The 24965-nt window shown below is 38.7% G+C and overlaps 1 protein-coding gene across 2 annotated transcripts in view; it reads right to left on the reverse strand.

The window, feature by feature from the left end:
* The window catches only part of CA10 (carbonic anhydrase 10), a 205606-nt gene that overhangs the window by 20595 nt on the left and 160046 nt on the right, over positions 1–24965 (reverse strand). For both annotated transcript variants that reach the window (XM_036394451.2, XM_036394450.2), the window contains one exon: positions 20877–21062. In XM_036394451.2, the coding sequence (XP_036250344.1) occupies positions 20877–21062 (186 nt within the window). The remainder of the gene's footprint in view (positions 1–20876; positions 21063–24965) is intronic.

Here is a 24965-nt window from a genome sequence, read left to right on the forward strand (position 1 = left end):
GCAATGTCTCCTGTGGGTTTCTCTTAGTCTTTCCCCCATGCAATTACTATTCACCAGTTCTCCCAGATGTACTTTCTCCAGTTAGTCTGAGTGCTGTGCCTGACACCTCTGCCTTTATTTAATTTTTTTGTTATGTACCATATCCTCTGGTATGGCTTTTGTACAGTGAATTAAAAAAAAAAAAAAAAAAAAAAAAAAACCCCCAGCCCTTTTTCTTAGTGCACAGATGAAATGGAGCTGAAAATTACTGAAGATAAAAATCCAGATCTTTGAACTGTAATGCTAAGAATTCTTCAACAAAAGTAAACACCTAATTGAAGATAATGTTGACTCTCTCTATAACTTTATTACTTTGTCAATCTTACATCATTAAGTATGTATTTAATTTCATTATCCTGCAGTAAACAGTTTGTTGTTGAGGTGAGATAGACTGGTTTGTGGTGTCTGTAGGTAAAGCTGTGTTTTACTTTAAATGCAGGTAGTGCTGTCTTTAGCTTTTGAGCTATGTAAAAACAATGTAATTATCCTATTACCTTGCTAAAACATCTGATAATTTGTCAATGATGTGAAAACATGAGAACTTAAACGTGAGAAATTCAAATAGGAATGTAGCTGTTATTTTCTTTCCATGATACTTTAACAATATCAATTTGCCAGGCTGTTGTGAGGAAAGGATTCCATATGAAACTGTCGGTGGGGGATGGGGTATCACTAAAAGGATTAATAAGAAAAGATTTATTTCTGATTTTAGTAATCTTAATATATATGCAAAGTAAGTGTTTAGCTGTATAAACCATTAATATATATACAATTTAGTTTTACTGCATACCAAATTATGTGCCCCTTTTATCTAGGCTTTGCAAAGCCCATTATCTCAAGTTTACAGGGAGACACATAGAAGGAAGGCAAAGAGAAAAAATCTAGTTCTTCCTACTTTAAAAAAAATGCTGTAGAAGTGTGAGCCCAGTATAAATTCGGAATTCTGTCTCCAGAGTTCCCTGATCTCCTCAAGAAGTCCCTGAATCCCTGAAAATTGCTGGTTTTTCAGCAAACAGCATGAAGAGTTTTTCCTGGGAGAAAGGTTTTAATAATTAAAATTAGTCAATACTGAAGTGCAGAAGGTTATTTGATCTTGCTCAGAAACTGACACTTTCCAGAAGAGGAAAAAAATGCAATCTGTCTAGTAAATCACTTTGTACAGAACTGGGAGTCAAGTAGAAGAAATTTGCTGCAGAAGAAAGGAGGGCAACTCACCAGGGAAATAGGTTTGCTGAAAACAATTGTGAGTTTGAACATCAAGGTTGAGATTTTTAGGACATTTCCTGAAAAAAAAATCTCTAAGTCTATCAAGATGAGATGTAAAAATGCATTTGTTAGTACTTCAGGGCACTACATCTCTCAACCACATAATATAAAGTTGCTGTTGGCTCTGGTGCTCCAGTCCAAATTTCAGTTTGTCTACTTTCCCCCTGTAATTCCAATTAAACTCAGCTGTTTTATCAAGTCAGTCTATATTTCTGCACAGAACTGAGGCTTCCCACCTTCATTTAATGGACTGAAATTTTTCTCCCTTCACCCCTGTCAGCTCTGGACAGTGTCAGTAGATGACAAGATGAAATCAAAGCCATGCCCATGGCTGGCTGTGCCCAGCAGAGCTGGATTCCCTTTGAGCCTTGCTCTTTTCCAGCCTTTCTTTTGATACTGCATGTGCCACACAAGCTGTGGCATTTTCCTTATATATTCCCATTTTTATAAACAACAAACCTCTCCTCTGACCTTTTCTGATCCATTTCTTTCTGTCACTTAAAATCTGTCATTCTTCCAGCATTATCACTGCCATCCAGTTGTTCCATCCCCCACTGTGCATCTCCTAGGGAGGCAAAATGGTCCTTAAATACACCCTGGTTTCCTGTCTCAGTAGGGTTCAGGGGTTAGTGAATACCAGTCTGAGACCAGGCCTCTGCTTTTCCACAGGGTTGTCACAGTGGGAAAGGGCAGTGATGCTGCTCCACTACCTGCATCACTCTGGGGATATCACAGGTGGCTATTGCAAGTGCTTATGGAAGCAGAGAAGAATCAATTCAAGTGCTCTGGCAGGTTGCAGTATCTCACCTTTTCTTTGAACAGCTAAATTGTGTCTTTGCATTCTGAATTTTAGCTCTTTTGTAGCATAATTAGAATCAACTAATTTCAGAAACAAAAAAAGTATACCAAATGTTGCATTAACTGTGTTACAAAAGTATTTTACTTTATCGTACAATGAGGGCAGCATTAATGTACAATCTAAATGTACAGTGATGCTGCAATTCAGCAGAATTGATGTTGTGGCTGAGAAAACTCCCGACCTTCTGAATTACTTTAATTTGTTTGATTCACCTTGTTTGACCTCTCTCTGTGGCAGATCAGGTAAGACAGCAAAGAGGGAGGCACAAAAAGACTGTCAGGGCAAGCAAACTAAGAGAGGCACAACCAGCTTTTCTGCTCCCACTTCTTAACTCTGGAGCATTAAACTTGTGCATTCTGTAATTTTTTAGCTAAGTTTATTCTGTGTTATTTGAAGCACCACAAAATACATGTATTGTTTTGGAAAAAAAAATTAAAAAGACAACAGAAGAATTGCCTTTAACTCAGAAGATAGCTGGGAGAACAGGCACAGGCTTAATCTGCTCATACTCTGAGCAGGGAGTAGGAAGTACTATATTTATACCCTTGATAAATTATTTGATGTTGTTTTATATTTTCTGGATCTTCTAATTTTTAAGTAAGGAACACTAGAACAGAACATATTTTTTAGCATCTTTCATGTTTATACCATACTTTACATGTGAAGTACTCAAAATTCATTAAGTAATAAAGGAACATCTTGGAGATGGGCATCTGGCAACTGTCACAAATCCTGGTGTCGGGAATCTCATGGGTAGGACAGGCACATATTATTCTGCAGGCTGAGGTGATTGGAGTAGTTTGCTCACAGATCTGTGCAGTTTTATACGCTTATCATATTTACACTATTATTGGCCAACCAAAGGCCTGGTAAATAAACAATTTAATAATAAAGGTAGATCTAATTGGACAAGGTAATTGCTACTACTTGAAAAGACCCAGATAAAACCATACAGTCCCTGCAGCCGAGGCTGGATACAGGTCACTGTTGTAGTTAGATTAGAAAGTGTTCTGTGAGGGATGCTGTGGAACAGCTCAATTGCCAGTGACTTTTGCAGGATCTGCTTGTACCTTCGAGGAAATGTCTCTCAACAAAGTACTTTTGACCATACAGCTCTAATCTCAGTCCAGACAAGACACCAGAGCAAAGAAAAGCAGGAATGAAGATGGTGCTGCCATGGCAAACTCCTCTGCAGGCAGGGGAACCAGCAGCTTGGGTTCTGCCAGTTCCCCCAAATCCCATTTCCTTCTGGTTCCTCTACTGCTAATAACAAATGGAGAGAAGGGTAAAACTGCCAGCAGCAATAAAGGGAAAAAGAATTCAGTGCAACCTATCTAAAGCAGAAGCAGCTCACATTGCTTCAGAACAGGAGGATCAGGAGGAGGGAGGAGGAGTAGGAGGAGGAAAATTTTTCATGAAACAAAACAACAAAGACAGCTTCTTAATAAACGTAAGAAAATATTTTCACCTAACCAACTATTAAATAGTGGATTATTCATTCAAACCAGCTCAGCATTCACCTCTTGCTGGTTTTATCTCACGTTTATATATGTATGCACACACACATATGGTTTTTAGTTCTCACTATGCTAATCATTTGAGAAAATTTGGCCCAAAAACCTGAAGGTTGATGCATCACAGTAGGACACAGATTTCAGATTACAAAGGATGTGCTGTTTTTTTCTCAAGTTGTTGGCAATAGTTTTACTGTCTGTGGCTGGAGGTGTTCACCCCAGCCACAGACAGTATGTAGCTCTTTTTGACACTTACTTGCAGTGTCACTGCTGTAAATAAGATTTCCAAAATGAATTAAAATCACATGGGAAGCATGCTGTTGTTATCATAGTGCAGTTTGCTCATCAGAAACTAGTGCAGCTCTACTTCTTCACAAAGAGATGGTGTAAGAAAGGTGTACAGATGAAATCTGTGCATGCTAAGGATAGCTTTATTTGCTTCATTAATAGCCAGTTTGATAAACAGCTGTTCAGTTACAGGTCTTCTAATCAGAATCCAAGTGTGAAGACTGTCAAAATAATTAAATGGTTCAATAAATCTGAGGCTATACGTCCAAAGAAAAATTACTATACATTAGAGACCTTTTAAGAGGTATTCACCCCATCTTTGAAGTTTCATGAACTTCAAAGACACATCTTGTAAATTATTTTTCACTGCTTCATTGATTTTTAATATTGTCAAATACTTATGGCCCTGCAATCCAGAAGTACTTTGGGATCTACTTAGCTTGGTGTATTTATTATACTACAGTCTTCTCTATCTGGCATCTGTTCTATCAACCTCTTTTTCTATATTTACGAGTTTGGAAATTTAAAAGGTAGCTGGTGAGAGGCAGGTTCAGGTATGGATGATAAAAGGCTTTCTGGATGGCGCAATATTGTGTATATATGACGGGAGGTTCGTGACTGTTCTTTGATGCAGTTGATGTTGCAGCTTGCACATCTTAGGATGATGAACTTTGACTTGAGCAGCAACAGTGCAAGTTCTGCCTGCTTAAGGTGCCCATTATTATTCTGTTCCATATAAATGGAACAGAATAATAACAGAATGAATTTTGAGAAATCAGGTGGCCAAAATTTCTGGGTCTTTGCAAACACCATGAGCTCTAATGGCTTCACCCTGCCATGCCTGACCTGACCGCAGTTGACTCACCCTCTATCATTTGTAAACTCAGCACAAGAATTACCCTGTGAGGCAATTGGTAGTTAATGGGGAAACATGCTAATAGCATTCCAAGGGCTGTCATTAGTGTCTGCTGTGTGCAGCCATCCGCAGTTCCAAATTTCCAAGGGGACCATGACATGACAGCTTCCAGCACTGGACATTTCTGAATTAGGATTTTGGTTCAGGCCCAGCTTGAAACAAAACAAACTAAAAGGAGACAGATGGTCTCTTCTAGCTCCTCACTGCACTTTTATTTTCCTCTTCATAAACATTAAAGGACAGATTTTCAGCTGATATAGGATGATACAGCTCAGTAATTCTGTTGGTTTTCTAGAATTCTCCTTTTTTAATATTATTTTACTTTAAACCATGTACATCTTCAAATTTAATAATAGTAATTCACTTTTAGTTATAAGTTGCCACTTATAAGGAAAAAATAAGCACAAAATAAGGAATAGTATCTAGCAGTACACAGATAAAATTGATCTACTTCAAGCTGCCCAAAGATAGATTGGTGATCACAACCAAAACATTGATGAGTTAAAAGATCATTTGAAAGATAGATTACATCAAAAAACTGATGTGATATTCTTTGTTAGGAAATAAGCCTGTGTCTTAAAAATTCTCTTTTCACCATAATCTTTTGGTAATTTCTACAGTATTAGCAATTTCTGGATACTTCATTATTTGGTAATGCCTTGTGTACATAAAGTAAGAAAAAAAAATCATGAAAAAGCTCCCAATGGAGTTTGCATTTTAAATTTAGGTGAATTTAAGTATTTTGAATCCTAGAGATTGCATCCTGTTTTTTCTTGTATTGTGCCCCCCATAGTTTATGTGCTTGTAACAGTTACAACATGCATCCCAAATTACATCTGTCATCGTCCCCATGGTTTCACTTATTTCCAGGGATTTTTTATGTATATGAAGATTAGTGGGAATAAACCCTGAATATGCTGCCTGACAGCTCAAAATTCTAACAAAAGATTTCCAACTTTCTTTGACTATTCAGTATTCATCTTCAATACTGACTATATCTAAAAAATAGTGAGGTATTTTCAAATTGGCCATGGGTAAAAGGCTTTTGGAACTGTTTGTTGTTGTCGCTCTTGTTTTTGGGGATTTTTCTGCCCTGCCATTTTTCCTTTCATCATTTTCCTGGATTTCTGAAACAAAATCCTATGAGAATAGAATAGACTGACATTCATTAGAATCTGGAAGAATAAGGGTGATTCCTTTTTATTTCTAATTAACTGCACCAGGGAATGGCGCTACCAGTTAGGAGGAAGAACAGTTCCTCTATTGTGCCTCTTGTGACTTAGGAACAGTAAATGGGGAGGCTCTAAGCTATAAATCAAACAGTGAAAATCCTCTTAACTGAACACACCCTTGGGCTTCACACAGAATAAGGGTTTGCACTAATCATAAGCAGAACTAGTTGGGTTTTTTTTGCTGAAAGAGGGTTTTGCTGGAAAATGCTTATGTGTCAAAACCAAAGTACCTTGTGGAGGTAACTTGATTAAAAAGAGATTTTTTTATGAAAGACAAGCAGAGACTATCAGAAATTTCCCTGATTTCCTGCCAATTTGTCTTGTGATTCATCCAAAAGCATGAAGATCAGATGCCTTCAGGAACTGGCTGGTTTTCCTGTGATGCCCCTCCCCAAAGAAGGGCTGGCTGAGTGTGAATAAAATTATGTTTGTGGGTACAGACAGACTCTCAAAGGGACAACCTGGGTACCAAAAGCATGACAGCTTTAAGGCTCCCATAGAGTACTCTGACTTACACTAGAATTCCTGGGGTTAGGCTGTGATTTGCAGCCTTGGGTGCAGATGGAAATATTCCTGCCTGATGCCTCTTTCATGGCAGTAATTGTGACCAAATCAGGAAGGGTCGGGGCTAGGTTGTACTGCTGAAACCACAGCAGCACCACCCTCCCAGCTTGTCCATGAGCCACCTCACTGGAAATATCTCACTGCCTCCACTGCTCTGAAAGAAAAAATGGAACAAAATGTGCCAAAATTGAAAATAACTGAAGCAGTTTTAGTGTAGTAATTTGTGATTTGAGTAAAATTGTCTCCACAGGTGAGTGCCACAATACTCTTCAGAACAGCCCATGAGTTCCAAAACCACAGTACTCAGAACGGGGATGAGAGATCTGCCTGGCCCTTTGATTATTAGTTTTTGTCCTTGAAATACAGGCACATCCTGCTAAAGGAGTGTGTGGTAAAGAGGGCTTCACCTTCTGCCCATGGTGGATTTTTCTGCAAATGCTTTATGTATTGTTTTCATTGGTAGCATATTTTTGTGATATTTTATTGATCCTTACCTGTTTTTTTAATGCGAAGACAGCAAGCAATGAACACTAATCTGTCTTCTAAAGCACTTGACAGTGGTACACTTAGTAGTACTAAGAAGTCTTTTATCCTTCTCTGAATCAGAATTCCTTATTTCAGGCAAGTATGCTAATTTATCATTTATGCACATTACCATAAGCTTTTCTGTTCTCCCAGAAAATAAAATAAAAAAGAGGGTAGAAGTTTGTTTCTTCTGGAGAATCTCAGCAGAACCCCAATTTGAAAGCCATGCTCCTCTAATGCATTATTTAATGAATTTTAGTGCAGTGCAAGTGCTGCACTGAGAGTTTGGTGGATTGGAGCAGGAAGAAGAAGTTGGGTCTGCACAACCTCACCAGGATACTTCAGTCTTCAGGGGGGCAAAAGAGCAGCAGGTAATGAGAACTGGGTGGCTGAGCTCCTGTAGCCATGGATGCTGTCAGATTAATTCTTGTGTCAGCATGGGAAGTGATGGGACCATCCCCCCATGCTGTGCTGTGAACATGGATTTCAAAGTATCAGACTGGGCTGGAGGTGCTGTATGGGACTGATAGCTCAGGCCTTGATCACTTTGTGCTTTGATTGTCAGAGAAAATGGGAAATAAATGGCTGAAGTGGAGAAGAGCAAAGATTCATGTAACAAAATACACCAAATATATACTGTTCACATTGAACATGCCTTGGAAAAGAAATTTTAAAAAATCTATTTTCGTTATTCATAAGAATTTTGCATTTGAGAGAATGTGACAGCTGCTTCTTGCCAGTCCTATACTGAAGGTTAAGCAGATGAAGGCTGTGTTGCCAGCTAGTTCTGTTATTAGCAGAGTAGTACAGTAGTGGCATGTTCATACTTAGATAAGAAAAAGTAAATAAAGTTCAAGATGATGGAAGGAGATGGTTAGTAATGGACTTGCCTTTTCTAGCTAAAATCCAGAATTCTCTTTGCCTTTGATAGAACTTTCAGAGTAATAACTTGCATATGGCAAGTTGTGCCTATGGCAAATCATCAGTGACAAAATGCTTTCATGGCAGGTACATTAAAAATGCCAACCAAAGCACTGAAAAGTACCTGAACATAATTCATTAATTCCTACTGAATTTTAAACCACCAAATCTTGGTGGGTGTATGTTGTAACATCCAGTTAGTTTATACAAAGAATAATGCAGACACATAAACATGAGATAATAAAAGATAAATGGAAAGAAAACTGACTTGGAATAAATGTGGTTTAACCTTGTCAATTTTAATTCTTCAGAGTGTTAGCACTGATGCCATTGTGGCTGCTACCACTTGCACGCTGTTTTAAAAGTAGCTATGCCTGAGAAACTGTTCTAATTTAAATAATTTTAGAAAGACATCCTTCTGAAATGATAACAAAACTGAATTTTCCTTCCCTTATTTTTGTAAAACATCCCAATCCATTATCTATCACAATTTTGTCTAAAGAAAACAAAATTCAGAAGTATTTCCTTCTCAGTCTTTATGGTAATTACAGAGATGGCTAAAATGAAATATCTCAAATTTAAAGTATTTTCACTTTCTGGGAGGCAGTGCATGCTAGGAAAGGTCTACAGTGATGGGGGAAAGTCAAGTCTGTATTCTAAATGAAAATTCCAAGTCTGCCACTCCCAGCAATCTCTAAAAATGTAGTAAAAAGGCAGCTAGAAATGACATGACTTAGTTGGCTTTTTGCCAAGATATTAAAATGTGTCATATGAAACTGTTAAACATAAAGTAAGGGACAAAGACCTATCAAAAGAGTCGCTGAAGCTACAGAAATTATCTGAAAGTCAGGGAGCTGTGTATTAGGAAATGGATTATTCCTGGAGAGGACAGAAAAGTGGGAGCCGGAACACCTCCTGGACTCATTCAGTCCTAGACAGATGTGGTGCTCCCATTCTCCATTTGGGTCCCAAGGGACAGCGACCAGCACATCTATTTGGGATGAAGAAAACCTGCTGCGTCTGCCTCCTATGCCTGTCCTGGGTACAGGAATGAGCCAGGAATTCCCATTTCCCACAAGAGACTATGCTGCAAGTTCAAACTCTTTGGAATTAGGGTCAGATTCGTTGTCTTAAGCTCTTCCATTTTTATGGAGTAAAATAAAAATAACTAAAGATAAGTTTCCAATTTGACTCCCCACTGTCTGGATGCAAGGCCTGAGCTTGCTCTCAGAATTATTTTGGTTTGATCCCACTTAAGCTTTTACTGAGACAGACTTGTGTGGGGTGTGAGTGTTCAGCACCAAAAAAGCTCAGGAACTTCACTGGATCCACAGTGTTGTGGCTTATCTGTCATTAACCCTGAACTCTCCTATTTATTATCTGATATCAGCATCCCGCATCCATCTCGGGGGTGCTATCAGTGAAGACAGATGGGGCCAACAGGGATTTTTGTAGTCCACACTTAGTACAGAAATACCAAATAATATTTTTACCCCAGACCAGTCTCCATAAGGGTTTTGCCCAAGGTAATGTCTACAGTAACTGCTTGCTGATTTTTTATTGTTTTGCTAATTATAACAATAAAAATACTTTTCATTGCTTCTTATTTTCTTTTGTGGTTGCCCATAGTATCTGCAAGGGCTTTTGTACAGGTTGTTAGTAGGATTGCTTCTTTCTTTGGAACAATACCTTAGATATATTTGGGGAAAAAGTTAAAACTTACAAAAGGTGTAAAGGAAAACTGATAACCAAGTAACAAAAAACCCATTTCAAAATGAACATAGTTTTTTGCCTGCAGAGGTAAATTGCTCTTTAATTAAAGAAGAGTCACTGTGTAGCAAGTGAAGTCACCCCAAGCAAATGATTATAATTTGGAATGAGGTAAAGTGAATACTCCACAAGTGAAACTGGAGGTTTAGAGTGCTGAATGTTTTCATGTTCCAGTGGTTTAAAAAAGCAAATCCTACAGCTGCTACTCTAAGCAGGAAAACTCCACCTTATTGCTTTATAATGCTGGATTTTAAAATTGAGGCACCAGAGGGATTTAGATTACAGTCAGTGACAGACTGTGCTCTCAGTACATTGACACTCTCTTTCACTTCTCCCTCCGCTCAAAGAGGAGAGCCGTTGGTAACCAAAAAGTAAACATGTGCGAAAATATATTTATTACTAAAGGAATTTTCTTCACTTGGTATCTAAGAAATTCAATATTTATTATTCCATGCAGATATTTTGCTGTGTCACATGCTACATTAATGAACTGACATTGTCATAACAAAGCTTGGCATTTGTGTGGATGGTTCCTGCAATTCTTCTTATGGATGGAGAGTTCATAAGATTCAGAAAAGTAGTTTCCAACAAAGGAAAGTTTTCTGGCAAGAAATGCCCACATATGTGTAGATAACGGAAAACAACCCCTCTAAAAATCTGCCTGTAGAGTTTCTTGAAATTTAGTATAAAGCAGACAGTATCTATAGGGCTTGTATCCCAAAATCCTCAGAAAGCAAAAGACAGAAAGAAAAAATGCTGGCCCTCAGAAATAGAGCTCCTTATAACAAGCACCTGGAATTTGCTATGTAGAATCCAGGAATAATCATGTGCTTTAGTAAAACATGAAGAGATCTAGCAAATGTGGATGTTTTCAGGCTTCAGTGAGCAAAGAGAGAAACATTTCTGGTTCTTGCTAGAACTAGAATTCACTAGGGAGTGAATGTCCTGCTGCATGTCAGTGGGAATGACAAAGAGAATGTCAATGTAGTAGCAGCTGGTACTCAAATTCAACAGCCTGGCATTCAGTTCTTGAGGGGAAACTCCCTTAAATACCATACACAAAATTTTCAAATATTCAAAGACGCAATTTAAAGATTAAGATACACAAAATTTTCAAATATTTAAAGATGCTGTCTAGAAATCAGCTAATGATCTACAGAAATTAGGTGGCTTCTGTATTGTTTTGTTGTCTGAAATTAATGTATTCAATTATTCCAAAAAGGCTTAGTGCAATTTTAGCATAACTAAATAATCAGAATGATGATGTACTAAAAGACTGTTGTAAAGGTTCTTCATTTGATGTGAACTATAACTTTTCACCTCCAGTGACCATGGAAATACCTCAGTAATCTGAGAAAATGGAAGCCTAAAGCAAAGATCAAAATCCTACTTGGATACCTAAAATTCAGTCTCATATTTTAGAAGGGGTTAAAACACTTGTTCTGAACATCATTCAATCTCCAAATGGTTTCTAATGATCGTTTGGGATTATAAAATTACATGACTGTCCCTTTAAATTATATGTTATTGTCAGTCTTTCTGCTAAAAGACATAAATACGACATTCTGCCCCTGTATCTTTTTCTTTGTTTGTAACCATGAAGAGCTACAGCTGCATCAGGTCTATTCTCAGTTCCTGTTGGGGCAATAACTGACTTTTTGGGATTTATGCACCAAAAGAAACATCCTTTTACAACTTGCTACAAACAAAACCATCTGACTTTTCCTGTTTTGCCTGAACTATCATAAAATGCACACTTAGGCCTGTAGTATACACTGTGACTTCTTCCCTTGGAAAAAAAAATCAAAATACTTATTTGTATTTCCACTGCTAATCAAGTTTTGGAAAGGTGAAAAAATAACAGGAATGCTATTTATTATAGGAGAAGCTGATTATACACAAAGTCTTTATTACTGTTACAAAATTTGGTCATTATATAACTTGATTTGTGTGATTAAGGGTTTTTCCTAAGGGAAGGATAAAAGAATCTGTTTCTAAAATCTAATTTTCCTTTAAAAATGGCAGCATGGCTACAGTGGCACTAAATGTAAACCTGTGACTGTGAGAGTACCCTGCTGCTGCCTGGCGATGTGGCCATTCCTATAAAAATGAGTTGTATTTTTTCTATTTATATATTTTTGATCAATGATTTATAGTTGATACACCTTCAATTGATTATAGAACTTCTCCTGGCTATTGAGGTTTGGGATTTTTTATTTAACAAGTGTATTTCACCTGTAGCTTGAAGATGCAGCTGTAGCTGTCAGCTGTCAGATGTAGCTGTCTAGACAAAAAATTACAGGAACATAAGTTAAAAGTCAACAACTCCAACAAAGTTAAACATGAAATTGCTTTTGAAGGCCAGTAAGGATTAAGATGTATTTTTATCACTTTCTGTCTTTTGATGTAAAATACAACACAAAAATTTCAGTTCCCTGTTTTTGGAAAGTAATCTTTCTTGGGGGCTCCAACAGAGTAGTTCAGAAGGAGAGGCTTTCTTGGCAAGAAACACCAGATGCATTTTGTTATGTTAACAAGCAGTAAAAGCCCATTTAACTTAAAACATAAAATTGAATTTGGTTTAGAAAAACACAATAACCCTGTACAGGCAGTTCACTTAAGGGTTGCATTTGATGATCCTTCTGGATTCCTTCAATGCAGAATATTCTGTAAATAAATATCTTCTTGGACTTCAACCCTGCTTTTTATTGATATTGTATAAAATTTTGGGTGAAGCAATCTGTAATCTTTAGTGAGGACAGGTGCATTCTTACAACCGAAACAAATATTCATGTCCTAGTGATTTTGAATTACTCATGTAAGCAGTCTCCCTATACTTTAGTGATGACAATACTACCACCTCTCCCTGATATTCTGTTGCTATAGCAATTTAACTTATCTACTGACTTTCTCCTTTGAAGCTCAACATTAACCTGACGGTTACAGAGATTTTACTAAGTCTCCCTTCCTTTAGACACATGTTCCTCAGCTGATACTTCTTCCAGAGGCTGATTTTTCAACATAAATAAGCATTGGAATATTGTAAACTTATCTTCTGGCTGAAATACGTAAAAATTACCTGCTCCAATTCCAAGAGAGGCCAGTGGCCTGTGACAACTGAAAAATCAAAATTTTGAACTTCCTTCTTTAAGCTGTTGGCAGCAATGCTGGGGTTAACTGGTGTAGTAGGGGCTGCTCACAGCTGTCTCTGTGAGTGCCTGGAGGAGTGGGGTTAGGAAGAAGCAGGTGATTCCTCCCTCTTCAATGGCATCACTATCTGATTTAATCGTCCTCCCTGAGGAAGGTGATGCGCTAGTAGAATCTGATTTCAAGATTCTCCTCCATAAATGACACAACCATGAGGTGTTTTGCAGAGGTTGTTTGGAACTTCACAGGCAAGTCTGGGGTGTACAGAAGGTCTCAGTAACAGAGCCACTGTTTGTGATTTAACAATTCAGAGTACTCTGATTCTGGTACAGGCTGGATTCAACAATCCTAGCTGGCTGTCTGGTTTTCATAGGCTGTCTATCTGACAGTCCTGGTTCTAAAAATATCTCAAGTTGGATTTACTACACTGATTTTCCTATAAGTAATCCTTTAATATCACTAGAACTCCCCTACTCACACAAAACATGCCTGCAGTTAAAGAAATGGCAGTAGCAAGAGGAGACTGGTGTTTCAGAACTTCCAGTTTCTCCCTTTTATCTTCATTTTCTTGTATTTTTGTGTTGGTTTTCTCAGCAGCTTTTAGCAGCAGTAAATCTCAGTTCCAAAACTGTGTGTACAGCAATACTTATCCTTTTTATTCAGATCCTGTTCTCACTTTCATTTTAATTCTTCGGTAGTAAATTAAATAATTGTCTGTTTATAATTGGTCCATGGGTTTTCAGAAGGGTGGGCAAAGAAGAAATTTGATTTGTTTTTTTTTAATGTGTTGTGGACTATGGTCTCTTGTTTGAAAGTCTCCAGCCACTGAGTTTGTGAAAAGTGCATAACCCCAAATAATTAAGTTCCTTGACTTTCTACCTTGGCAGTGATAAGGCTACCACAATGCACAGCTGCGAAGTGACTGGAGGTCTCCTGCAGCACATTTTTCAATTTTATGCTTAGGAAAAAATAAGGACCAGAAAATTTTTTATGACTTTGCCACATGGTAAAGTTAAAGGGCCCATTTTTACCATGAACCTTTTGGAAGTTGCTACCTTTTTATTTTAACAAGGCAGACAGGGCCTGAGCTATGGCACTTAGGACAATTCTGCTGATTAAATGGAAAATGAGCTTTTTCATTATAGATACAGACTCTGAAGCATTAAAACCTGTTTTGCATAGAGGCATTAGGCAGCAGACACAAATGATTGGTGTCTTAGTTAGAGACTTTGCCTAAGCCAAGATTTTCTTTTAATCATTATAATATAGTAGGATGCTCCTGCAAAGAACAGAGAATTAAACTCACTCGAGTCTGTATCATAGGGACAAGTAAATACTCGATTTATTTATTTAAGCATTCCAAAGCCTGCCTGCCTTTCTATATTACCAGTGCCAAACATATTGATAAAACTGATACGCAGTTTTAAAGCCCTTAAACTTGAGCTGTTTAAACATTACTTCAATTATTCTGTCTACTGAAGTGATATTTGGGGGCTAAAAAGTAATGAGATTATTGTAGAGATATTTTTTGACAGCCTTTAACACCTAGTTGTAAGCTAAAGCCTGGAAATTACAAGCTTCTTGGTATCATTCAGTCCATAGCACATTCTGAAGCAATCTGCTATTTCTAAGCTGTTTTTCATCCCACATTACTACTCCAGTGCTCTTCAACTTGCTCTGAGTGCCTGCCCACTTGCAGAACTAGGCAATAAAGGTCCCTAAAATAAACTACTTCCTTAGTGTGGACATCAGGTAGGCTTTCCAGATGTGTAAAGAACGTTACAGGTGGTTCAAGGTGGATTGGGGCTGTTTAAAGGGTTCTGCTTTGTCTGGACTTGGATTTAATTTAGGCCTGAGCCAATCTAAGTCTTGCAGTGCTAGGAAGGAGAGGTGCTGTCCTGTCACCTGTGTCTCTGCAGTGTCTTGATTCTAATATGGCTTGGAAACCTCAGTGAAAACGAGGGGAGAGACATGGATGGGAATGGAGGAAAGGAAAAGCAGGAATAATTCTGATTGTGATCCACTGGAATAGATGAATGTGGTGGTTCTAGCACTGGCTGAACGCTATGCACCCACTAGAATATACTTACTTATTTTCTGCTATGAGACAGGATTAGGAGAAGAGCAAAGCAGGCTTAAACTTTGAAGAGTATAAAGAAAAACTTCGTTAACAGAACTAAAGGAATAATAAGAATCAGACTAAACCCTTCAGAACACTTCTTCTGCCCCCCCCCCCCCCCTTTCACACTGACAACATACAGAAACAATTCAGTCATTTTATCACTTCTGGAATGGTCTTTCTTCAGTTCACTTAGGGATAGAAGTCTCTCTTGTCATGCTATGGAGACTTCTTCACAAGAAAACAGTTATCTCATGGCTTTTAATTTCCATGAATAGCAGCCCACCAGAAATCTGCAATCATGAAGTCCCTCCCATCTTTTGCAGCCTTCCCACAGCTGCCTTTATGGGGGATGTCAACTTATGGGGTACTATTTTAAAGATGAGCTGTTCAAAAGCTAAGGTTCTCTTTATCTATCTCTGAGATCATCCTCATCCCTGGGAACAGAGGTCTTCTTCTTTCTATGGGGGTGTTATGAACAAGTTTATGGGATAACTAAGTAAATCAATGTTTGGCTTGTTTCTTGGGTATTAAATGTTGATTACCCAGTTGAATGTGTCGATTTTGTTGACTGTCAATGTTGTTGGTCACCTTACCCAGCAGCCCCTTGCCTGTCCTTTTTTTCCCATCAAGTGTTTCCTCCACTGTTTCCCAAAATGGCTTTAGCCATGGAGATGGTGACGTCACGTGTGTAATATGTAAACTGAGACGCAACATACAATTCGAGAGAAGAACCTCCTTAAAAGATGAGCCAACTTGCAGTGTAAGAGACTGAGTGACATGTCCTACTAGGGAACTCTTGCCGTATTCATCAGTGTGATTTCAGGTTGTCGCCATAACCTTACAAGAACAGGACCAGGATGAGGACTTCGGACAATGAACTTAGAGTTGTCTTCCTAGGCACGCTTGTGAGGATGGAAGCCCCAGCTCTGCTACCTAGCAAAGCTGTTTACCTCCTCCTCCATGTTGCCAAAGGGAGCAGCGGCAGTGTGTGCGAACCCTCAGGCCCCCACCCAGAGCTGATTTCATAAATAAAGGCGTTAAAAAGGAGCAGTTCTCCTTGCCCATTTATTTCAGGGGCAAAGGGTCTTCATCACTCTTATTTCTCTCTCTCTGTTCAAACTTCTCATGGGATCACAGCTACTTCAACATCTGCTTGCTTTAGCATAGATGCCTTTGCTCATATCTACAATTTGAATGCTTCATCCCCCCATGCTTTTCAATGAGTTACAGGGAAAAGGAGTCTGATATACCAATTATATCTTCTCCGTAGCCTTACAAGAGGATTTCAGCCCAGGACTGAGGCATCTCCTCAATCCCTCCCATCTGGGACTTCTTTACTGACCTTCATGTCTCATGTTGGTCTCTCTGTATCTTCAGTCTTTCCTTTTCTTCCACTTGAGAGAAAGATTTGATGTTTGTAGGTTTCATCTGTGCACTAAAAAGGTTAATATCTTGCCTGGGCAGAGGGTGGAGCAGTTGAGGTATTTTAGTCTTCGCTGGAGGGGCTGGGCCAGAATAGCAAGGGCCCAGGCCAGAACAACGGCAGCTGCTCTGGGTGGGGAGGGGATGGGCAGCTAAAATCTCAGCAGCCAGGCTAGAACTCAGAGGCAGCAGCTGTGGGCTTCCCCTCCCCCTTGCCCAGCTGTTTCTGGCGAAACTCAGCAATGGCAGAATTGCAGCCAAACTGTGGGGCCACCTGGCCGCGCTGCGGGGAGCGGGACCCAGCTCAGCCAGAGCTACATTGGAGCAGGCCCTGTGCCTGCTGGGACGGGGCTGGGTGGGCTCCCTGGGAAAGGGCCCGGCCCTGTGACAGAGCCCATCTGGCCTGGCTGGGCCGCGCGGAGGGGTCCGGGCTGGCCTGTTACTGCTGTTATGAGTAGAAAAGTTGTCAGTTTTTTTAAAAAGGTTGCAGTATTAGTGTGAACCCCCGGTGTTCACAGGGGTTTTCAGGTGAGGGAAGAGACGAGAATGTTGACTCTATGTTCAGAAGGCTTGATTTATTATTTTATGATATATATTACATTAAAACTACACTAAAAGAATAGAAGGAAAAGTTTCATCTCAGAAGGCAAGCTAAGCTATGAACAGAAAGCAAAAGAATGATAACAAAGGCAGCTGCCTCAGACTCTCTGTCCGAGTCAGCTCTGCTGTGATTGGCCATTAATTACAAACAAGCAGATGAGACCAATCACAGATGGACCTGTTGCATTGCACAGCAGCAGATAACCATTATTTACATTTTGTTCCTGAAGCCTCTCAGCTTCTCAGGAAGAAAAAAATCCCAGGAAAAGGATTTCACAAAAAGATGTCTGCAACAAGTTAACAGGTAAAACCAATTGCTGCTAAGTTAGTTTTAACTATTTGTTGTTAATAATTTCATGTTGCAATCACCTGTTAATAGTTTTTCTTTAATTACCTGTTGCTGATGGTTAGAAATCCCTCTTCATCGAGTATCACCCTGCTGCTTCCCAGAAAATAGCACCTGGGACTGTGAGGAGGAAGTGACATCGGGGCTGGTATGCAAATGTGGAAACACCTCACCAAATCTAGCAGGAAAAACCCCTAAACAATGAGCCACCACGGAATTAAGAGATCTAAGTGATGTCTAGAGGTGAGGAACTGAATCCAGTGTCTGCTAAGATCTTTTTTACCTTTTACCCTAACCTAAGAGGATGTTGGCTAGAAAGAGGACTTCAAATGTCAAACTGAAAAATGGGGATCTCCTGCTGCTCTCATGAGGGTGGAAGCCCTAGCTCTGCCTGTTACAGACCAGCAGACACAGCTGCACTTTTTCTCCTCCTCTGTGCTGCTCCTGGGAGCAGTGGTGGCGTGTGTGCGACCTGTCGGTTCTCCCCACCCAAGCTGATTTTTAATAAAGGCAATAAAATGGAGAAAGATCTCCTGCCTTATTTATTTCACCTGTACTTAGGGCAGAAGAGACAAAAAGTTCCTGGGCTTTGTTAATTTTAAAATGTGCAGGGGTGTGTTTTACTCTTTATTTGGCTTATCAGCATGCCTATTCTCAGAGCCAGCCAGCAACTGGTTTTTGCCAGGCTCGGAGGAAGCTCTTAACAGCTTCTCTTAGAACATCACTTCTGTGCCTGGGTTCATTCCCTCCTCACCAAAACTCAATTAATGCAAAACCAGCACAATCACCCTTTTTGGGTAACTTGGGAATTGTTTCCCCAGTGAAACAGAGGTTTCTGGAAAGCCTACAGAGAGTTTGTCCAACACAGCTGAGACTAGCAGTAACAGGTCCAGCCCTAGCAGCTCAGTCTGCAATTAGCAGTCACACAGTGGAGTCCTGCAATGATTTTTCCCTGGTTCCTAAAGCCTAAACCAGTAAATATTCATTGCTGTTCTTATCTGCACCAGCTAAATTAGACTAGTGAACCTAGGCAGTTATTTTTCTTTATTCCATCTCCACTGACAGCATTATCTAAGGCAGGCATGAATAGTAATTAGCATCAAGCCTTGAAAGCACCCATGACATCACAAAGACGCTCTCCCAGGAAGTCACCTGGCTTATTTACAGCATTCCCACTCTCACTGCTGAGAGATGAAGATGTTACATCCCCCAGTGCTGAGAGCTTGTGGAAGAGCCCTCATTTATACAGGCAGCACTTGCATGGGTGGATGGACACTTGAAGAACTCCATCAGCTGCTGCCCTTCCCTGGAAATCTGCAGCCATTCAGCAGCACTGATTTGCATCTGGGCTTGTACTTTGGAATACTGTATTCTAGAGATAAGACTTAACTGTGCAGGTACATGCTCAAATTAGTAATTAATGCTTGACCTTGCTGGAGTTCATCTGTCCACCTGCCCAAAACAGATTTTGAAACCTTAAAAAACACACCTTCAAAGGACAGAATTCATCTCAGTATCTGAAAGGGAGTCCTTGAATCTCAACTCCTCTGCCTGCTCTTTGTCTGTGCTCTGTTGTCAAGGAAAATGCATCTCCACAGAGTGATTTGCCCTGTCCTAAGAGACCCAGCTCTTGCTGTCAGGACTGATTAATCCTTTGAAGGTGCTGAGCTCTTTCTATTCAGTGCAGGAGGATTCAGACAACAAGATGAATCCTGCACACGCTGCAGACCCAGTTGTGCCTGACTGACTGACAGCAGTTTCCACTAAGCTCAGTTTTATGCTCTTATTAAGAAATGTTGAAGTCTCTGTTAAAAACCACCAAATATTAATAGTACTTCAGAACTCCAACTTTCAAAACTAGAAGAGCCTATAGCTAATAACAATAAGTATTGCCAGACAATGCTCTACATTTTTACATTGTTATAGTCTAGGACCGATGAATTAAAAACTCTTTTTAAAGCATCTGAAATGCTGGTGATACATTACAAGTGCTGTGGTATGTTTCAACCAGATTTTTGCTTTCATGTTCAGTCAACTTTTTTTTTTTGAATATTGCTCTCATGTGTCTGAACAGCAAAGCAAAGATCTTGTTTACTCCAACATCCTTTACTTTCTGCGCTTAAAGGAGCAATACATGATGAGTTAACTTACAGAATTGAACAAAGGCAACCAAAATCAGTTGCGTAAGAGTCATTAGTAATTTCACAAAAAAGCTGCCACAGGCTATATGTAGCTTATAAAACAAAGCCAATGATTACCATCAATTATAACATCATCATGTAACAATGCTTCAATTAATTTCTTACTCTTAAATAACTGCTGTTGCTCAGTGCCAAAGAAAATGCCACACATGAAGTGACTCATCACCAGTCTGTGATGCATAGTACAGATGTTAATTTGATTACTCATCTCTGAGAAAATAAGTGCTTTATGATGAAAAACTTTTTCTTTTTTGGTATTCTGAAAGAATGGTAAGAGAGTGACTTTAAAAATAATCCCTAAAGTAACATAGAGTTATTGTGAAGCATTATTTTGAGTTGTAGAGTTGGACACTGCGTAGTTCACAGCCATGGCCCAAGCTGGAGGACGATAGGGTACTACAAACCTCATGCATCTCTTTTATGTGAGAATGTTCCTATATAAGGAAAATGGAAGGATCCCATTTTGTCCCTCCCAGAAAGTCCGCAAACTTTATTGTAAATCTTGAAAAAGGGCTCCATCTAAGCCACTAAAATATTTATCCAGCAAGAATAATGAGCCATTCTAGAATAGGTATCAGAATCAAGAAATTATGGTCTTTCTTGGGACAGGAAATACATGTTATAGACATGTATTTAACATAAAACATTACTATTCTGCCAGGGACTATGTATGCAGTTAACTTTATTTCTTGAGCAGAATTCTGTGGAGTCATCTCCAGAATCAAGTATTGCCTTGTTTCTTCATGAATCAAAGGCAGGATGGTACTCAATGTGAAGTTTTACACACTATTGAGAAGCAAAAGTAGCACTTCTGTGGGAATTTGAAGCACTTCCAGCATTACTTTGTAGTTAATCTCATACTTCCCTTTACAAGAGACATAAAGGCCCCATCCAAAGAGACCCGATTACTTTGTAAGTAGCACAGATGAGGATAGAGTGTGTCTCTACACAGAATAAACACAGCAGTGTCATTGTAGATATGAGTCACAAAACTTGCAGTGCTTGGTTAAAAAAGAAAAAAACAATTCCCCGATTTTCAGAATGGCTACAGGAAAACAATTTTTACAGATTAACTTGCAAATACCTTCAGGCAGAAATAAGAGGTGGGTAATTCCTAGTGGTACCACCCCCCACAGTGACATACCTCTCCAGAAAAGGCCTGGCCATTGAGGAGGTGCTCTGATCCCTGGCTGTCCTCGCTGCCAAAGTGTAACCGGATTTCCTCCAGGCGGTGACTGTAGGTCATTGGGCCCCCAGAGATGTTCACCAGGTGCTCCTTGTCTAACCGGAGGGATACGTGTCTCCCTGTGTTGTACATGGTCCCACTGACCTAAACAAAGTGGAGAGGAGAAAAAAAAAATTTTTTTTCAAAACAATCTCCAAAACTTACAAACTGATTGGGGATTTTGCTCTTTACACACCTTCACTCAAATACAGCGACCCATCTTGTGGTTGTGAGATGAAACAACCAACCTCAGGTCACACTTCAATTTCTGCTTTGAACCTTACATTGTGTATTCAAATATTTTGCTAAAACCCTATGTACACATTTTAGCCTTGGGCTGACATGGTGAATAGGACTGTTGCACTTCTAATTAAGTAGGTTTTTAGAGTACTTTTCTTGCCAGGTCTGAATAATGGCTTCATTTGAAAATTTCTGCACAGGAAATGGGAACATTTCAGCTGACATAAATTATTAAAGTACACTTGAACAAATCTAAAATTTAATTTTTCCCCCTTCTTTTAATATTTATAACAAAGTTACCCAAAAGTAAAAGTGCTGCAAAAAGCTGAGATGCAATTTTTCATTAATACGGAACTCTATGTCTCCTGGAGCTGCAGAGAAAAACTTTCACTGTCTTCCCATGCAAGTCTCTTTGTTTTGTTATAAATATTTTATGTGTACAATTGCCAGGTCTTTTAGCCAGAGAGGTACAGAACTAATTCCAATTTGATTATATATGTCTAGTTCATGCTACACATCAAATAGCTCCTTAAGATTCCTCTTTATTTTTTAAAAGCCTCAATGTTGTGCTTCATTTGCAAATTTGCAAACTGATTTACAGCTACTGTAATGAAAAATGATTGCAGAAATTTTTCATATGGAATATAATTCTGTCATGATTTCCACTGTCTTAGAAATAGTTTCTAGATCTAGAAATTCTTTAATTTATGCCATTAGAAAGTCAAACATACCAGCTTGAATTAGAGTTATTATTTATTTAAAAACATTCTGCATGGATACAAATGTACACTTGAATAACATTCATTTAATTTAAGAAGCAGAAGTGTAGCAACAATATGCTTTGTTGCACTTCAATGTAAAATTAAAGACACTGACTATTATGTATTATATCCTATACTACATCAGTATTATGGTAATTATTACCATAATTAATATTATGGTAATATGCTGCAGTGCCATTTTATCTATAATACTAATTACTAAATTTACATGATGTGTTTTCTTTCACAGTATGTTGTAAAAAGTTACACAGAACAGACTGTGCACTTGAGCTAAATGTAGGAGATTAAATAGCTTTTGATTGTTGTGGTTCTTTACACTTTGATACAGATGTTCTACTTTTTTTTGGTGCTTATTCCAATTCAAAGTAAGCAGTAATAAATTTCTTATGAAAAGGCATAAAGACAGATATTCCTGTTCATTGCAAATAAACCACAATGATTTTATTTATAAATGGTTCTTACTTTTTCTACTTGACTTTGCATGCATAATAATTAAATACCAAGTTTAGCTTAATAAGTCAAAGAAGGTTAGTTTATTGAACTCAGTTTCAGTACACTGCATATAAATGACACAAAATTGCTAATCATAAATAACAAATGGAATTTAAAAACAAACAGGGGAAAATGGATAAATCCTCTTATTCACATTTAGAAGCTCATGCTTCACTGAACCCTCAGTTAAATTCAGCAGCTATGCAAAAATATTCAGAAACCGTTTTCTTACTTAAACTGGCATAAATCTCAAATGATGTTACCATTATTTTCTCTCTCCAAGTAAAACAGACCCAAATAACCCCCAGTGTGAATCAAATCACTCTCCACAGAGTAGAGAGGGGAAATGATAAGAGGCAAATTCATGAACAGGAGTAACATTTGTCTTTCTTATTTCCCACTTCATAAAAATGCAGTGCTCATAATGACATGGTACTGACTTTTTGAAACCAGAATTTTCCTGCACAGGTGCAGATGGGGAATACCAGTAAAGCAGTGAAGCATCTGAGGTGCCTCATTTCTGACCTGATGGGAAGTGTGAACACTAGAAGTGAGACTGTTAAATTCTCCTGCATGGGCACAGACTGCGCACCAGGCAGAACAAAGTCCAAGATCTTCAATATGAAAATACAAGGCCTGGCCCTTTTATGTGCCTTCTTAGGTTTAAAGGCAGCGCTGGTTTTATTGTTGCGTGTACCCAAAGAAGGAGGAGCTGCAGAGATCACTTGAGATTCAGCGCCAAACTGCACCTTCACAACATGCCCATTTATGAAGTAGGGTCTTATATTTTCCATGTATTGAGATTACAGCTGAATGAAAAGGCTGAAATATTGAGGAACTTTTTTTTGTGAGGAGACATTGTGACTTGCCCAGGCTCTATAGTTGGCTGTGCTTGATTATGGGAAGGACCATCATATGTGAATTTCTTTCTTGAAGTTCAGGATATTGTCTGGTTTATACACAACCCCAAAATCTTACCACCTTTGCAGGTGTACGTTTCAAGTATAATCATTTACAGTTAGGACACAGAAACACTTGAATGTGTTCATCCTCTGTTTGCAAGCTCAATACCCACAAATGCCTTTTGCAGAGCAAATATGTTTTCTTTTCCTTATGTACAGTGTTAACTGCTACTGCAGGAAAATGAGGTTCTGATCTTGTTCACTACTGGTAAGAGAAGGATTCTCCATATTTATAATACTGAGCCTTTAAAGTGATGGTGACTCATTTCAGAACAGCAAATTAAGTTGGTTTTGGGGAAAGCAAACTTGCATGTGGCCTTACAAAAGGTTGCAGGTGTAGAAGTTGACACGGAAGTGTTTTCTGCATTTTGTACATTACCCTACAAATAAATGGTATGGAGAGTAGGCACCTTATGGGAAAGATGTTCCCTTTTCCTGTCTTAGTGAACAGTCTCTACTACTCCAAAAAGCACAGTATTTAATTTTTATATGTGGACTGGATAAAATGTTATAGGGTAGTTTAAAAGGCTCATAAAAAAGACCTGTTGAGATCTATATAACAATTTCCTTAATTAGTCAGATGGATCTCAGGTGTTTCAGCATGGTGGCCTTTGTGCTGCTTCTTGCTCTACTTTGTTCTCTGCATGCTTGACTTGAAAGTTACACAAAGATGAAAACTCAGGAAACAAACCTGGAGATAAGCCCTAAATCTTGACCTCCTCTTTTTAAAAAAGATTAATATTCACATTTATCTGATGTGCTAGAAATGAGACTGCAGTGGAGAAAACATAATAAATCATCCATAAAGCTGGTCTGAGAAAACAGAAAAGTCCAAAATCCTACAAGTTAATGATTAGGCCACAATCTCAGTTGACCTCATTTTCCTCACAGATTTAGAAACATTTCCAAACAGGTAATATTATCCGTGGCAAAATCTCCAGGTAGAAGAGAGCACTCTCATGGGCTTCAGTCTTAATTATGGAACACTTCAACTTTGGTAGGCTTTAATTAATTTATTAACATATTCCTGATGTAGTTATTTTCTTTTTAATCTCATTGCTTTTAATTCTTGCTTCACAGAGCTTTTTGCACATCATTCTCCACCAGCATTTTTCTCTCTCTTTATCTTGATGCAAAACATCCACACGGGCATAGGCTGCTGATATATTCGATACTTCATTTCTCAATAAGATCTGGATATCTTGTGGTAGCTCTGTATAACTTGGCCCTGCGACCACAAAAAAAGGCACAATTCTGCTCTTTGAAAGGTGGAACATAAGCAAAGTCAGTAAAAATCCACACCCAAGAAACACAATCTCTTTGCTGCACATTTATCTTGAAATGCTACAGACTTTATGACCATTAGGAAAAACCCCACAATAATAAAAAAAACCCCAGCAAAATCCCTAAACCAAAACAAAATCCACATAAAAACCAGTCCAAAAACATTATTCTCACCCCTCCCCCCCCCTCCCCTCCCTCCGCCCCCCCCCAATGGTGGTTTTTAACCCAGCATCTGTGAAAACAGTTTT

Source organism: Molothrus ater, chromosome 19 (assembly GCF_012460135.2).
Source record: "Molothrus ater isolate BHLD 08-10-18 breed brown headed cowbird chromosome 19, BPBGC_Mater_1.1, whole genome shotgun sequence".
NCBI classification, from domain to species: domain Eukaryota; kingdom Metazoa; phylum Chordata; class Aves; order Passeriformes; family Icteridae; genus Molothrus; species Molothrus ater.